Here is an 18,589-nt window from a genome sequence, read left to right on the forward strand (position 1 = left end):
ACCAAAAGAGGTGGTCTCGGTCCATTTGGTAAACGCACCAAGTCTTGTTCTCTTGCTAAATCTTAATGTGAACAACTGCTGGACCTTGGTCCTTTTCAACATAAGAACATAAGAAAGTTTACAAACGAGAGGAGGCCATTCGGCCCATCCTGCTCGTTTTGGTTGTTAGTAGCTTATTGATCCCAGAATCTCATCAAGCAGCTTCTTGAAGGATCCCAGGGTGTCAGCTTCAACAACATTTACAGGGGAGTTGGTTCCAGACCCTCACAATTCTCTGTGTAAAAAAGTTATTTTCTGTTCTGAATGCACCTTTATCTAATCTCCATTTGTGACCCCTGGTCCTTGTTTCTTTTTTCAGGTCGAAAAAATCCCTTGGGTCAAAATTGTCAATACTTTTTAGAATTTTGAATGCTTGAATCAGATCGCCGCATAGTCTTTTTTGTTCAAAAATGAATAGATTAAATTCTTTAAACCTGTCTGCATATGACATGTCTTTTAAACCCAGAATAATTCTGGTCGCTCTTCTCTGCACTCATTCTAGAGCAGCAATATCTTTTTTGTAGCGAGGTGACCAGAACTGAACACAGTATTCTAGATGAGGTCTTACTAATACATTGTAAAGTTTTAACATTACTTCCCTTGATTTAAATTCAGCACTTTTCACTATATATCCGAGCATCTTGTTGGCCTTTTTTATAGCTTCCCCACATTGTCTAGATGAAGATATTTCTGAGTCAACATAAACTCCTAGGTCTTTTTCATAGATTCCTCCTTCAATTTCAGTATCTCCCATATGGTATTCATAATGCACATTTTTACTGCCTGCGTGCAGTACCTTACACTTTTCTCTATTAAATGTCATTTGCCAGTTCTGAATGCTGTCTAGATCATTTTGAATGACCTTTGCAACAGTGTTTGCCATTCCTCCTATTTTTGTGTCATCTGCAAATTTAAGAAGTTTGCTTACCATACCAGAATCTAAGTCATTAATGTAGAATATGAATAGCTTGGTTTAAAAAACTTGGTTTAAAAAACAAACTAATTAAAAGGAATCCAGATGCACTCCAGAAGGACAACATGAACATTGGTTTGACCCACGGTTTGCACTATTATCAGCGATGTGTATGCAACAGAAGCCGCTGGTAGATTACAAAAATGATTAAATTAAACTTAGGCTCGATAGTTATTAACTTAGTATGTTTTTATTCTCTATTAATTAAATTGTATTCATTGAAAAAGGCAAGAGAACCAGATTGTTATTAATTTTATTGTTTTGGGCTAATATAATATAGCAGGCCAATGTTCCTATTGAAGTAGGCTACAATATATTTTTTTCATTAAAAAGATGCCGTTGTTCTTTGTTGAAATTAATGTTCAGCCTTCATATTTTGTTGTGTACTACTCATTTAATCAAACCAAGTAGTGTAAGAAGTTGTTTGTATCGTTCATGACGTTTTTCAAATCAAGTAAGCTTATTTGTGTATAAAAAACGAGAATAGAGTTGCAGCCAGTGTCATCTTACTTAAAGGCATTCAAGCTGAAATCGTAAACTAATTTAAAGTAGGCTACAAACATGGTAGCAGACTGTCTGTCTTTATCGAACACGCAAGAACTTGCAGACTTAATGCAACTGTGTTGAGATTTTAAAAATAAAGCATTTTCTGAGATTTCTAACTACAGATACCAGCACTATGACTGTGCATGTCCAGAGGTTACGGGGCTATGCCCCGGCACAAATTAAGCACTGCATGCACGCCCCTTTCCTACCTACGCTATAGTGACGTGGCATGTTGACTTTGAAACCACACCCACTATAGCACTTCAGTGGCGGTATTTCACAAAGGCAGTTATGACGGTTCTGTGCCGTCTCTGAACCACCTCGCGAGGTGGTTCAGAGACGGCATAAAATATGACGGTTCTGTGGTGGTATAGGCAATTCACACAGACCTATAAGCCGCTTCAGTGTCGGTTCTGAACTGTCATAACTCCTCGTGTGAAAGCACCTTTAGACATTTACCTCCTCTTTAAGTATTCTCTTGCTGTTATAATATTGGAAATCCTTTTTGGAATTGGTTTTAGCCCCCTTAGTAATGCCTGAATTTGGCGGTCTATAGCATGCCCCTATTATTATGCCCTTTGAATTTTTGTCCATCATTTTGACCCATGTTGATTCTGCATTGTTTTTTTCTTCCAGATTTAACACCTGGGCTTCAAGATTATTTTTGATGTATAGCGCTACCCCTCTGCCTCTTTTGTCCTGCCTGTCTTTCCTATACAGTGTATACCCACTAATATTATATTCACCTCTCGGATAACCAAGTTTCTGTAACACCTATCACATCGTAGTTCCTTGTTAGTGTAGTAGCTTCAAGTTCTAACATTTTGTTTCTGAGACTTCTAGCCTTTAGAAAAATACATTTAACGGCTGTCTTACCTGAGTTGTTGCCCTTGTTTTGATGTAGTCTCCCTTCTGAACTATACAAGATAACCTGACTAGGAAGTAAACATTTTGCACATAGTTTAGTTCATATTCTGAGAAAACAAGTAGAACAAAAAACAAAAAGTGTCTCAGAACTACATTACCATGGGAAAGCTGGGATGATCACAGTTTTCAGCCTTCATTTTTTGTCCTGATCAGAAACTGTATCAGTTTCCTACCAGGATAAAAATGAAGGCTGAAAACTAGTTGATGCTCAGCTAGTTAATAGCACATGTTTTTAGGTTGTTTTAGCGTATGTGTTTACCATATGTTTAAATGGTAACCCTGAACTGTACAGTGCGAGAAACTGAAGCGCTGATAGAAATTTGGTCAGACAGCAAAATCCAAGCTGAAGTCGACAAAGCTCACAAAAATAGTAAAATATATTCAGTCTTTTCTAAATTACTTTTTTTAATGCTGACAGCAGGAGAACTGCGCAGAATTACCTAAACTGCATTATTCTCCTACTGTAGGCATTCAAAAATGTATTAATTCAATTAGTGAAGTGCTCCCCAAGTGCTTTCTTTCACAGCTATATGTAAGAATCTAAAACATGCTATACTAAAAACCGGAGCAATACACCAATAGTTGCAATCTTACAATATGCCCTTTAGGATATTGTAAGCATCCGGTTCACAGACCATATAAACGTACAGTGCACTTGTAAAACACATATGAATGAATATGTTTAGTTTCAAATTAGAATAAATTCATAGCAATTATATAGGTAATGCCAATCATCCTTTTTTTAACAAATCTTCTTTTTGGGAAGTAAATGCAAAGTAAGTTATTAGTTAAAGAGAGATTTCGGGTTTTATTAAGCATCTAGAACTTGCTTACATATTCAGGAGATATGCAGGTGTTGGGCTTACCAGCTGTTTTGTATGTAGCATAGCTGTACTTGATTTAATCAGTTGTTTATTCCTCATTGGCTTCATTTCCTGATTGCAGATGACTTCAATGACTTTGCAGAACAAAACCCTGACTTTGCAGAGGAGTATCTCTACCCAGACCAGACACGTTTCCTAAGCAGTGCAGAGACCCCGTCAGCCCCGATCGCAAACGGCTTCTGCACAGACTTCAGCCCAGAGGACCAATACGAAGAGGAAAGGAGGCCGCTGCGGAAGAAAATTAACTGAGTGGTTATAAAACATGCCTGTCTCCTCTCCTGGTGAGAGTAAAAGGCTTATGCCAAGAGTGTGCTACATGGTCAGTCAGACATATGTGGGAATAACTTAAGTGTGCGAACATGCTAATCCCTCCAACCCCACCCTTGTATTTATCATAATTTCCTAATTGTTTTTCTTGTCGCTTGGTATAACATTTTTTTTGTTCAAATGGTATTTAAAAAAAGGAATCTGAAAGCCACGAAATGGGAATGTGATTCATCTGTAAAAGTACACTTAAAAGCAAACCAAGCATTTATTTTTTTTGTTTTGTTTTATGAACAGTGTAACATATAGACTGCATGTTTTAAAACAAAAAATCAATGGGGGGGGGGGGGGGAGAGTGTAGCTCCTGTTGTGTTTAGTGCACCTTGTTTAGTGATTTATAGTATTGTATTCATTTTGTGAGAGGTTTATTTTTGTGTTAGCGTAACTATAGTTTAAGAAGCTTTTGAAAACAAAAAAGGGTTTGCGTAGGATTGTTTTGAAATGCTAATTTCAAACAGTATTAGGCTAATGTACAGGGGTCTGACAAAATGGCATTCTAGCACACACTATAATGTAACAGCATAGGGCCTTTAATAACTGATGGTTTTTGGTTACTGACTAGTTCTCATGATTGGTCAGATTTCCATGAGCAAGCAGCCTGGTGTGAATGGTGATTTGCTGATTACTCAAAAAAAGTGTGCCAGTCTAAAATGGAGCTCAGGGAATCAAACAGTGAAAGAGTAAACATTTAAAGGGTTAAGGTGGAGGGGTGGAGAGAAAGGTAGGTCAAACATACATTAGAAAAACACAAATACAATTAATATCTATACAATATATACACATTTACCAGGATGTATGTGATAATTGGCTGAACTGTGAAGCTTTAAAGCTAAAACCTACTGGAAGTTATATTCTTAATTTTAATTTGAAGGAAACTTTTAAATATTAAAATCCTCAGTGGACCAAAAAAAAAACACATATGTTATGAGCAAAGACCAAAATCTGGCCAATGTTGTTGTTTTTTTTTGGGGGGGGGGGGGGGGGTTCCATGATATGTACTGTTCACATATGTGGATCTCATTCTGTTAACATACACATTGATTTCTCAGCCTGAATGTGGTATTTGCATTTGTCAGCAGCATGACATCACATTGACCTGCTCCACTTGCGAAGTTCTTCTTGCCTTACAGTAAGAATTAAGATTCCAGTTAAAATTCTCTAAAACACTCTCACATTCCACACCCGGTCCAGCTTACTGTACAATCAGATCAAAAATAAATTGTTACAGTGGCATTTTATTTACATTTACATAGAAACACTTTGCTTAGCACTGCCATATCAAAACTTATTTGGAAATGGATGAATAAGAAAGTCAACACCTAAAATTTGCTTTCCAACCAAGCCGCACACAACCAAACCCAAATATATATTCTAGAAAACACAGACTTTACAGTATCAAATCAGTTCAATAAAATATCATTAAGAAACAAACTGTTGTAAATATAATTTTGCTATTATAGCACGAAAGAACAAAGAGTTATCATCCAAACGGTTTCCTAACTTTATAAATATGAAGACCTTTGTGCTTCATTGCTCTTGGAGCATTGCATTGAAGCCTGTAAAAAGAACTTTGCCAAGTTTAGAAAGTACAGTGTAAAGCTTGTTCAGGGTTGCCGAAAAGTTTGCCCAAATGACTTTACCTTTTAGTACATTTTTTTTTAGTGACTGTACTTTATCATAATTGTTTAATAGATGTGGCAGTGGAATTTACTGTTTAGTTAGCTTGTTTAAGCTCTGCTTCAGAATGCTGTGTTTTTTTTATTGTTGTTATTTCTGGGGGAGTGGGTGGTGGTGTTTTGTTTACCATGGAGAGCCAAAAAAGGGAAAATGCAGATCCTTGCTACATAGCTTGTGGCTGAGCTTTTCCGTAGGTAGCTACTTTCATTTTGCATAAGATATTAAAAAGTACAGAAAATCTTAGTGATACATTACAGTTACCAAAAAACATCTGCCGTTGACAGTTTTTTTCACTTTTATTAACAAACCATTCTATATACTAATTTGGATGCATAAAATGTATGGTTGCATGTGTAGATTGCACAAATTTGAACCAAAGTGGGATACTATAAACACATAGTGGGCTCAAAACTTTTACTGTAGAATGCAGATACAATATTTTCCTTCTGTTTTGCTTTCTTATAAGATATGACTCCCCCAGAATGTAATGTATATCAGATATTCCATATACAGGGCATTATGTGAATATGAATATAAATTAATGGTTATACATGTACACTGCCATGATTCCAATCTGTACTCCACAGGTAAGCAGAGCTGTGCTGAGACTTGGTGATTTATGTATTAGTAAGTCTATACACTTCTTTAAAAAAAAAAAAAAAAAAACTATTCAATTATAAACATAGGTGTACTCGCTGCATTCCATATCAACATCATTCAAAGTGAGAGAGTTAAATGTTGTTTGTGTGTCCCCCCCCCCACCCCCCCCCCCCCCCCCTACTGTGCCCTGGTAACCCAGCATTCCCCTCGTAATAAAATGGCTATACTCTGTTTCCTTGAAAAATAGTAACGATATTAGATTGTGGACTTCGGACAAGTAAAGATATTTTGTGGTTTCCAGTATAGTTCATTATTTTAACCCTAAAACGTACGGCTGGCATTGGACAGTTTCCTGATCACGTTTTGCAAACGGCAAACTTGCTTTTTTGTGGGGTCCTGCGGGACAAAGTCACTATGTGATTTCAGTGTAGTTGCACAAGCTGGAAAACAACACAACAGTTTACAAAGGTAAATGTAACCTTTACCCTGGCATCTCAATATTGTGTTGCAGTTTGTGAGACGTGGTCCGGGAAACCTATTCATGGTACATGATGGTTTTAAAGAGCATCTTAAAATAAGTTTTCCAGTGTGATCCAGTAATAGAACATTCCCTTCTTTGTACATTTTAGTCAAAACCAACTTTATAAATGCCAGACAATATTTGAAAAAAAATGCAGGAAACAAGGGGAAGTTTTTGTTTTCTTCACTTTTGCCTGACAATAAGAAAGATGATGTTATTGCGATCCAGGTTTTTTTTTTTTTTTTTTTCTCTGTGTCAAAGGATGAATGACATTGAAACACATTCTGCTGTTTGCAGTCAGCCTGTGTCGTTGTGACTGTTGATGACTGACAATATTACTTTAAATCGTTTATCAGAATGTAAATGTCTTAACTACCCCATACCACCTTTTGATTCCCAGGCAGTGATATGTTATGTACTGTTTGTGCTGGCACATATGAGCAGTTGTGTCATTTCTTGTTTCAGAAGGATATGGATTGGAATGTTGTATGTTCAGAAATCCAATACCTAACAATTTCTTAAAGTAAATCAATTAATTGGTCTAGGGAGCATTAGGGAGCATTTTGGCAATGACTTGTCTGTTTTTGCAGAAGAAATGTTTATTTTTTATTTTTTATTATAGACTTTCAAAAATACTAATCATCTTGAACGCAGTATTTAGTACCAGTGAAAGATGTCCTTGTAAGTTTTGCATTACAGTAAACACAGTGCACATAATAGAATGCAGAAGGGTTTGGGTGGGGGGGGGTGGGGGGGGGACTAATCTGGGCATGGTGAACTATGCTGGGCGTGGTGCTTTCTACTTTCTGCACTGATGGGTAAACTATATTGGAGTGGGTTCTTTCCCATTTGCAGTTCTTGAATACGTTTTCCTTGTTTGTAAATACCAGAAAAAGGGACTCGTGAACTGGCTAGCCAGTTATCAACTGTGAATCACAAGTTGCTATGGAGACCAGATTTGCGCTATAAAAACAGGTAATCGTAATATTTCTGTATTTCATTGTAGCTGATTTTATATTCTTATGAGACTCTACGGGCAAAATAAATATCCCAATCTGACATGTAGGGGGCATTCAAATAAAATCCATCTCCTTCGGGTGTTTTGTATACATTTGTGGCGTCTATTTTCTTTAAATACCTCATGGGAACAAGCTTTCATTCTCTTGCTGTTTTTAAAAGGGTAATAAAAACTGTGAGATCTTCTTTATTCTGCTGTTGCCTGCTCGCTGCTGTGTCCTACACTGAGCTAAAGAAGAAAGGTCCATTGTAAACTCATCATGACAGAGTGATTACTTGCCTTTCTGATGGTTGTTGTGTAGTAGACTGATGCAGTATTTTTCTTTTCAATGTATTTAAAAGGAGTCCTTGATCAAGCTACCTTGAACTGTTTCATCATGACTGCTATGATTTAACTTATCAATGTGACTATAATAAAAAGATGCAAACATGAATGTTGAAATGTTACTTTCTTTTCCTTTTCATTTCCTACTTGTATTCTGTTATATTATTATTTTTTATATATCCTTAACAAGAAAAGTGACCATACCGTAAATGCTGTTCGCTGTTATCATCAGTGCAACTTGCTCACTACTTCCATTAGGTATATGGGTTATTGTTTTTGTATAGATTTGACTATCAAACTATAGTAAACTGTATGCTTATCGTCCGCTGTTACAAATATGGTATACATTGGAGAAACAGGAAAATCCACCAGGTTTTCTCAACACAGATAGAATTCAGCTACCAGCCTCCAGACCTATCTCACTATCATTACATTTTTCACAACACAACCTCTCCTTTAGACAGCATGCATATGTTTTTGGTCTCTGACCCACTAGGACAGTTATAAGCAAAATAACTAATTGCACAACTCATGACTGACTGGTTATCCCTACGGAATTAACAAAATGCACCTTTGAAATTCTGACTGATTTTTTTTATTCCAGGTCAACAACACGACCTTAGAAACTACAGAGTGGATCTTGTGATAAGTCGCCGAGTTCTACTCATAAGATTGCATAATTTTCTTTATAGTTTCTAATAAAGCGGCCACATCTGCTTAAAAAAAAAAAAAAAAAAAAAAAGATGCTGCGATTGTCCTTGTTATTCTCTTTAAGATGTTTTTTTGTTGACAGGTATTAAATTAAACCATTTTTTCTAAGAAAAAACTGCCTTTTCCTTACCTTTACAATTGAGTACCAATCAATGGTAATTAACTTCTGCAATGAGTGATGGAAGCAAATTTTCCTTTCACCCGGGGTGCTGACATTTGTACTGCTGTGCTGCCATATAGAGGAAAATATGTAAAAAAAAAAACAAAACAAAAAAACACAATCACACAACAGTTTCAGCACCAGTCAGCTTACTGTCTGTTCATGTGCTCATACATTGCACGGCTGAACTGTTTTTTCAACCTTGCACCATGCCTGGGTTTCACCTGTGTGCTGGTTGCAAGAGAAACATTCCAGCAGAGGATAAGCATGATAGGTGGATACACTGCCTGGGAAGGGAGCATGCAGAGGGGGCAGTTAACCCTTTGAGTAGTGAGTTCTAAAATGCACTGCCGGTCCTACAGGAGTTGAGTTTTTTTTTTTTTTTTCTGTACTGCATGCACTTGATTATTACGAGTACAGCGCACAAACAAGCTGAAAGCTATATGTATGTAATGAACACTGACAAAATACAGAGAAATAATTTTTACTTTAAATAAATAAAACAAATAAATATGTTTTATTTTGTCATAGGGAAAGGTTTTGACTAAAAAATAACAGGTAGACAATAAACAATGGGTTGGAACAACCACAACAACATGTCCGAACAAAAAAAAAAGGGGCTGAATTAGAGTGAGAGAGAGACATGAATAAATCATATCCGGGTAAACAGGTGGTGGGGGCGGAGGGAGTGAGAGAGTCTAATGCTTCAGCACAGAACTTGGTGCCGCCTCTTCACTGGACGCCTGTCAGTTGATGTTGATGGAAAATAGTCTTCACTGACACACTCACTGACATCCAATTCAGTGGAAGAATTGTATGTATTTGAATTTGTATCAGAAGCTGAATTCAGTATTATTTCTAATACTTCTTTCTCACTGAGCAATTTTCACAATTTTACAGACATCGTTGAAATTTTTGTTACGGTTTATTGTATGTAATGCAGTCAATATCTAGCAGAGGGTGCAAGAGACCAATAAAAGGTGTTACAGAAACCTAGTGTTACGATATCTTGTTATCAGAAGTTTTGTAGGCTGCAGAACGTACCAGTATGTTCGTACTCCTTGGGGACCAGAGAGCAATAAACGTACCGGTAAGTTCGTACTACTCAAAGGGTTAAAGACCACAGCTCTTGTGCACATTCGTTTGCTGCAGTGCGGTTAACAGAATCCTTTTCATCCTCTGGCTCAGACAGCTCCCCCTCTCCTCCACCAAGGAAGAGGTACAGGAGAAACAGTAGCAGGCAATCTGGTAATGAATGGGCAAATGGAAAATGTTTTTGAAGATATGAACCAGCAGCAGTCTCTTTTGATGGAACTGCTTCGAGGCCCCCTGTTGTCTTAGTCCCCAGGGTTCAGGCATCATTGCCCGACACACAATCAGCACAACACCCAAGAATGAATCTTCCCATCCAAGGATGCAGAATCCGATATCTTGGCTCCCACGATAAGCCCATTCCTGTCGGAGCTCCCTTACCTTATCAGCCCTGGGCTATGGAAGATGAGCCTAAACGCTCTATATTTGATAGGGTGCCCGCTGCTCTGCGTCAGTGCCCGGCTCCCCGGTCCAATCACCCTGGGAGCACCTAGTGACTGCCCTGGTTGTCTCAAGGTCATTGGACAGTTTGTATAGGGTGCACAACGCAGATAAGCTGGGCCTTGCCCAGTTTCCACCTGTTGAGGCTTCTATCGCCTCTCTGGTGCAGATGCCTAATCTAGCCTTGCAGCAAATAGATGTTTCATGTCCCAATAAGCAATGCTGCATCACTGAGATGATGCTGAAAAAGGCCTACGCGGCCTCAGCATTTTGCACGCATCTTGGTAGCTGCAGTAGCATATCAATGCTGCTGCAATCTCTTTCCTCTGACCATAGGCCCTCGCCCCTTCAGTTGGGCGAGCTGAGCCTTGTCAGTAACCACCTGCTGCAGTTGTCTAAGTACTGTAGTGTGTTAGGTATACAATTTATTTAAAATGAAGTAAGTCTCTAGTCGCCCACTCGGACGCCAAAATGTAGTGAATGAGATATATATATACCTTCTCAGTTCAGCATCATGTAGAACCAGAATTCCCTTGACAACAAATGACATTCACACAATGTGTCAGAAATATAAAACAAGATTTGTTTTAAGAATAAAAAGGGTGCACAACTCATCTAATATTACAGCAAGGAAAGGTGATTGGTTAGAGATATGTGTCAAAATGTAATCCAACATTCCAATAACTAATTCATCAAATTTAGCTAGCAAAGCAGTAGCAAAACAGGCACCCTCAGCACCAGAAGATGATTCCGGTTCCACGGTTTTCATGGTGCGCAACGCAGAGGCCGGTACAATTATCGGTGCCCTGCTCATAAGCAGCAGCTGCAGCCATGAGCTTCTACGATCCAGCATCCCTAGGGATGCCATAAAGGACCAACAAGGGCATCAGTTGGTAGTTGTGCAAAACCTAACCGACCATGGTTGAAAATCAGGCTCTGGTGCAGCAGGTGTCAGAGATAGGCACTTGTCTAAAAGAGTTTATAGCTAGCTTGGTTCCTGTTCTCAGCTGCAATCACGTGCTGAAAGTGTACAGGTACAACAGACACCTCTAATTTCCCAGGCTGAGTCTGTCCCTCTGCATCACACTGGCTGACATGCAGATAGAGGGGAAAGAATTGTATTTTTAATCGGACATATATTTTTTTTAAATTTATTTTTTGATGGGGTGGGCCATTTATGTAGGCTTGGTTGGATATTTATTTATATATTTATTTTCTTATGCATATATTTTAGGATGTACCATTGTAGGCTATAAATATACACGTTTGAAGTGCCATTTGTGTTTGTAGTTGTTAGTTATTATACATGTATACCATGTATGTAACACTTCATTAAATATTTATTAAGCTTTTAAAATTACGATAGAACTCTCTAACCCAATACACAATTTGTTTATAATTGTTTGGTGAATTCCTCTAATCATGTTGAATGCATTTTCCCTTGTAGTCTTTTTCCTCGCCTCTGTGCTAAATAAACTAGCCACCGAACACTTACAATACTATAAGAACATAATATATGCATACAAAGGTGAAAGTGCACATTGTGCATAAAGTGTGGGGGAAGTCTGACAACATTACAAATATGTTTAGGCAAAATCCATGTCAGTGATTTGCCTGACAGCCCTGGCCCTGGCGGCTTCTCTGGGAGGAATATTCTGAGGAGGCTCCAATGGTTCAAGGTAAGGTTCTTCTTCCTCCTCACTTGCCTTAATTAAGTGCGTCAACAATGTCTTGGTCGCCCAGCAATCTTCGCCATATTGCTATGTTGTGCAGGATACAACACACTACGAAGATCTTAGCCACAGTTTGGGGGCAGTAGCGGTTTTTGGCACATGCAGCCCATGCACTTGCATGGGGCCCCAGGGAGTGAGGGGGACCCTGTTGTTGTGGCTCAGTTACTATAAAAAAACTTATATTCACCTCGTCTGCACCAGAATGAATGACTAGCCATTTTACTGTTCCTTTTATCTATACACCACATGCTATAAACAGAAAAACACAATGGGTCATTTGCAACGAACATTCAGAGTTAGTACGCATCAAGCATACTAAGTTGCGGACTAGCTGTTACGGTACTTTCCTGGGGATCATCCCCAGCTGCGGATTAAGTTAGTTCCAATTGCAATGAACAAAGGAGTTGGGGATCAACTGATCTTCAGATTTAGTACGCAGCAGAGGAACAAGACTATTTCCAACCCCTAAGTGTGTGTGCGCACAAATAGATTGATTCCAGTTTGTGATAGTTCAAAGGATTTATGTGATTAAGCAAAAATGGTTTTCAGCAAAAAATAAAATAACAAAAAGCTGTAAAACATAAAAGTAATAATACAAAAAAGTAATTGCATAGGCCTACGAATTCATTGTCATTCCATTAAAACACATTCATATTTTGGGATGATCTTATAAAAAATAAAAAATAATTAAAATTCAATTAGCCTAAAAGTTTTCTGTAGTATATACAAAACTTATTTATTCGCATAATTTTATGAACAAAGACCAGTAATCAGAGCAAGTATCAAAGCTGTCAATTTAATTACATATGCAAATCAAGTCATCCAAGTATATATAGGTGTTATATTTATTGTATTCATACCAAAGAAATCATGGCTGGCGGTCATGCTCAGAATTACTCGACAACGCAGAAACTTTATTCCGTTGAGTGCATAAAAAATGATATCAAAACGGTACAAGATGGTAGAAAACATGCCACAGCGGTTTTGCAACGCTCAAATGTCTGGAGTGAAATTGCAACCAGATTTAATGCGGCGTTTCCTGAAAGGCATCAGGAACAATATCACATTTAAAAAAATGTGTGGAAAAGGCTGAACTGGAGACCAGAAATGCTGTTGCAAAGCAACGCCAACTGCGATTGAGTGGAGTGCCTGACCACCCTCTGCCCCAGATATACAGCCTTATTACATCAATGATACCCAATTTCCTTGCATCAATAAAAGGAGATATTGATAGTGATTGCATTGGGGTTGATGCACAAGAATCTGGAACGTCAGGTAATATTAACTGCAGTTTCATCAGCATATTGGGTATTATTAAATGCAAATAGTAGTTGTAAATTAACGGTTCATTCATCACAGGTGCAGAGAGAGACACGTGGCATGAAGAGGAATTACCGACTGACAATTCCAATGTAACCATTCCAAATATTTTTCATAATCATCTCATATCTACATGTATTATAATTCTATATTTATTCCAGCACAAAACAGTCTAATAGTGGAAGGTTGAGTGTGATATTCATTGATATTACATATTTTGGATTCTATATATTTGATATTGGTTTTATTTATGGTTTCATTTCAGAAAATGTGTCTTTTAATGAGGTTTCTCATTTTAACTCGAGTTAGTACAATTACTCTTCTACTTAGTCTAAAGAGTTTGGTGGTTTTAGTATCGTATATCAGGAACATCTAGAGGGCAGCAGTCATCATCTGGAGTTCGTTGCAATTGGGAACATTTTTAATCCACACCTGGGGACTATCTGGAAGTTCTTGGTTTGTTGCAATTGGTGATAACTAGTGCATTAATTTAGTCTAGTCCTGAGGTACTAACTACGGGATCATCCGCAGCTTTTTTGTTCGTTGCAATTGACCCAATATGTTGGGGTTTAAAGCCGTGCGCAAGTTTATGTCATTATGTGCTGCATAATCTTGTAACCCACAATTTAAGCAAAAAACTTGAAGGGAATACATGTATGGATGCCTCACACACATAGGGTTACGTGTTTGAATAAACCTGGAAACTAATAAAATAAATGCATTTCCAGCCAATGTATCGTCCTCGCCTTTTGCAATGCTCGACTGCATCTACAAGGGAAATTTGCTGGAACTGTATTCTAACCCCAGTATTATTGGCTTGCGTCTGCTTTTGACTGTGCCTGTCACAGTAGTGTCAGGGGAGGAAAGCTTTTCTTGTCTGTACGTGAAATTAATAAACAACTATTTACTTTCTAGAATGTCTCAGGAACGCTTGACTGGACTGGACTAGGATTATTCAGCTTTATTGCAGATTTTGTCTCTGTGAAAACACGAAAGGCTGATTTCTAACTGTCTGTGTTTTTTTTTTTTTTTAATTGCTGTAGTAAAATGCAAAAAATTGAATAATGTTGTTGCTGCCCTGTTTGAAAGTTATGGTATCATGGCGTAGTATTACTGGTAAGAATTGGGGCCCAGGAATCAAGCTTTGCATGGGGCTGCTACCACTGTTTGGGGGTCGTATTGAAGCACGCCACCTGATTTGTTGAGGTACCATAACCTCATTTTTAGTAAACCAAAGGTCAGCTCGATCAAATTCCTAGTGCTCTCTTTATTTCACCTTAACTTTAGTCAGTGATGGGGAGCGCCACACACTGGTTTTGTATTTCTGTAAAATGAAGCTTCTTTGTTTTAATAATGTTGACCAATAATAATAATAATCACATTCACACACTAACTGAAGATTTTATTAAAACTGAAAATCAATAAAAAAAAGTATATTAAACTAATTCTCAGTATTTACAAAGAAATATGTGTAAATGTATTCATTTTGCATAATGTACATGTTAAACTAGATCACATATAAACATTCACTGTTAAATGTCATTTTTTTATTATTTGTTTATTTAGCAGACGCCTTTATCCAAGGCTACTTACAGAGACTAGGGTGTGTAAACCATGCATCAACTGCAGAGTCACTTACAAATACGTCTCACCCGAAAGACGGAGCACAAGGAGGTTAAGTGACTTGCTCAGGGTCAAACAGTGAGTCAGTGGCTGAGGTGGGATTTGAACCGGGGACCTTCTGGTTACAAGCCCTTTTCTTTAACCACTGGACCACACAGTACCCAGACTATTTCTTTGTTTTATTTATTTTATTTCGTATCCACAAAAGGAGCAAAAGCAGCAAGTATTTTCTTTTCATGACTAGCTACAGTTGTGTTGTTTTTTTGTATGTATTCGTGTCGTTTGCTTTGCTCCCTGTCTGCATAGCCCTTAAGTCTAGGTCAGCTGCATAGCTGTCAGCCATGTGCAAAAATCTTGATCTGTCAATCCCAAGGTTTTTCAGCAGGGGTCTCACTGGTATGAACCCATGTCTGAAAAAGTGAACTGGGAAATGCCAGCAAAAATTGTGACTGTTTAAAACGTGCTTTGAAAAGTTCTTAACAAATTGATGCAATTGTAAGTGTCGCAATTGCCGGCAGCTTTAGCACATCTCATTTTAATATTTGAGAACCCTCATCTCCACCCCATTTTTGCGAATTTATGCAGGAACACCCATAATTACATATTCATCTGAAGCTGAACCGCAAAGAAAAACTGCTGCCACAAAGCATTCCCTAAAAAGTTGCAAATAGCATAGCGCGTGTTTAGTACATTTCACCATAGACTTCCGACTCGTTTGCAACTGGGTTGTGACCATTGCAACAGCCGCAACACTTTCATACATCTACCCCTCAATGTGAAGATATTCAGTACCTGAAGTTGAGAAGAATAGCTATCAGAAATTGGAGAAAGGGTCCAAACATTTGTCTAATTTTATGACTATGTTTCTTTTTAGTACTCATCAAGGAAATCCATCCGACAGGCTTTTTTGAGTGTAACGTGTTTCCACAGTTAATGGACGGAATTTAAATTTACGAATCACTGGAATAACTTAACTCCTTGTTTTACAATCCTCTAGGGGGAAGAAGACTGATACATGCAGACTATATAATAATAATAATATAAATAATAATATCTTTATTTTTATATAGCGCCTTTCATAGTGGACCACCATCAAAATAACACTTTACAGAGATGTGTGGTCCAGTGGTTAAAGAAAAGGGCTTGTAACCAGGAGGTCCCCTGTTCAAACCCCGGCTCACTCATTGCCTGACTGTGTGACCTGGAGCAAGTCACTTAACCTCCTTGTGCTCCGTCTTTCGGTTGAGACATTGTTGTAAGTGACTCTGCAGCTGATGCATAGTTCACACACCCTAGTCTCTGTAAGTCACCTTGGATAAAGGCGTCTGCTAAATAATAATGAAAGGCGCTTGATTTGTTGCAATTGAAACTGTCCTGCAGACTATTCTTAGTACTGTCCTCAGTATCATTCCAAGGCTATCGACAGCTATCTGTCTCAGTACTTCTTGGATGGTGGTGTCTATGTACAATTGTTTGAAGTTCCAGTAAGTAACAGGTCAAGAGATTGTGGGAGCCAGTCAGCGTATCTTCACATACTGTACCATAACACTCTTTAATCTACAAATCACCTCCAAAATCCCAAAGTGTTTTAGGTCATTGCCCTGTTCCTTCTATTCCAAGCATCTAAGGAAGATGCTTTTGAAGTCTTACCATCACAGCTGTTGTAGTGTTCTCTGAAGAATTAAGTATATTTACATCATTGTTTTTTCTCCTTTTTTCTGTCCTTGTTTGCACTTCACCGTCTGTTTTATTTCAAAAATAGACAGGTCTTCATTCTGGTGTTTCCATTGTCCTTCACTTATCAGCAGTAATTGTTTCCTCTAGCCTTTCTAAACACAAATGAAACTGCCCGATGAACATCAAGTTTGAATACTTGTCAAATCAATTCTGATCTGACATTGGTTAGTGTCAAGAACATTGACAAAAAGGTATATGCAGAAGCTATTGCATTAGATATGCATTCAAGCCAACACAGCTGTTTTGTTTAAGTTTCAAGGACCACTTCACAGCTTTTTTTATGGTTTTGTTGATTTGTACAATCCTTAAACTTTAATGTACAGTACTGCAACACATTCATTTGGGTTTTTTGTTAAAAAAACATAAAACATAATAGAATCAAAGCTGTGTAAATAGATTACAATAAAACTAATTAGTGAGTCAGGATTCCACTGAAGGGAACATAAACTAAAGCTTTGACTTGGAGTCTCTTTCCATGGAGAGAATTTGTCTATCCCTCTGTATTGCTTGCCTCAGTGGTTCTCAACCCTGGTCCTGGGGATCCACTGTCCTGCTGGTTTTTGTTCCAACTGAGCTCTCAATTACTTAATTGAACTAATAATTTGCTTAATTTGACTTTTTAAATTGATTAGCTTACAAAATGTTGGAGAATTCAAGTTCTATAGAATTTTATATTTAACTTGAAATCTTCAACTCTTTAAAATAAGTAAAAAGCTCTGATTAGTTCCATTAAGTGTTCAATTAAGTAATTGAGAGCTCGGTTGGAACAAAAACCAGCAGGACAGTGGGTCCCCAGGACCAGGGTTGAGAACCACTGGCTTGGCTGACAAGAGGAGAACTGTGAAACTATTCCAGCTTCATGTCTTCAGCTGAGGTTCAGTTAAAGCAGTAGGTACTGTATACATATATATATATAGACTGTGGCAAGGTGGGGACCTGCCTGTAAATAATATTGTTTGTGGTGTTTTAGTGGTGGTTGGCAGGGATGAGGTTAATTTCCTATCTCTGCCAAAAACATGTGAGAATGTGGCTGGAGCCTTTATTGAATAATTGATGATTAATTAGGCTCCAGCCACATGGGATAAAAGGGGGGGGGGGGGGGGGGGGGGGGGGAGTAGTCCTTTGTTTGGTAGAGGGTGTTTGTGGGGTTATAGTGCTTGCTGGGTCAAAAAAGTTTCCACAAGGAAGGTCTGGCAAAAAAAGTCTGACAAAACCTTTTTTAAACAAACTAAAAGTGCCCATATATTTTGTTTGTTGTTGACTTTCACCCTGTGTGGAGTTTTGTTTGAATGGAGTTAGGAATAGTAAATAAAAATATAGTGAGAGTCAATGCAATGTCCTCATAAACACTATAAACAAACGTGCGTCTGCGTGGGCATGTGCGTGTGTGTATTGTTATTGTGACTTTGGATCTGTGTTTTTGTTAGTAGTGAAGGCAAATGCCCAGCCTACATTTTTGTATTTTGTTTAAACCTTTATTTTGGTCTGTGTGCCTTTTTTGTTTTATATTTTGCATTTTTTTGTTTGTTTGTTTATTAAAAGTGTGCGTGAGCGCTTACTTGCAGCTTTCCTGATCTCTGAGTCTCTATCCTGCCAATAACACCTGGGCCCACCCTCGGCAACCCTGTCACAAAGACATACACTACTGTAGCTTCTGGAGTAATATCGTGGGTACCATACAGTTCTGTGTATGCATTTATTTTCCTTGCCAGTTATGTTTATCCAAACAGTACTGGTACTATAGAGATAAAGTTTGATATCCTGCTAGTGCTGTTTCAGTCAGGCAACAAAAATAGAGTTTTGATCAGGAATAATTAGGCATGGTTGGATTTACATTATGTTAAATGAGCAAGGTACTTTACCTAGATTGCTCCAGTAAAAACCCAACTGTATAAATGGGTAATTGTATGTAAAAAAATAATGTGTAAAAATAATGTAAT

General features: G+C 37.9%; 1 protein-coding gene across 1 annotated transcript in view; it reads left to right on the plus strand.

The window, feature by feature from the left end:
• Positions 1-6,084, plus strand: part of LOC117394705 (lysophosphatidylcholine acyltransferase 1) — an 86,475-nt gene extending 80,391 nt beyond the window's left edge. Inside the window, exon 14 of the mRNA XM_033993186.3 lies at positions 3,431-6,084. Coding sequence (XP_033849077.1) covers positions 3,431-3,618 — 188 coding nt within the window. The 3' untranslated portion in view covers positions 3,619-6,084. The remainder of the gene's footprint in view (positions 1-3,430) is intronic.
• The last annotated feature ends 12,505 nt before the right edge of the window (positions 6,085-18,589 follow it).

Source organism: Acipenser ruthenus, chromosome 3, assembly GCF_902713425.1.
Source record: "Acipenser ruthenus chromosome 3, fAciRut3.2 maternal haplotype, whole genome shotgun sequence".
NCBI classification, from domain to species: Eukaryota; Metazoa; Chordata; class Actinopteri; order Acipenseriformes; family Acipenseridae; genus Acipenser; species Acipenser ruthenus.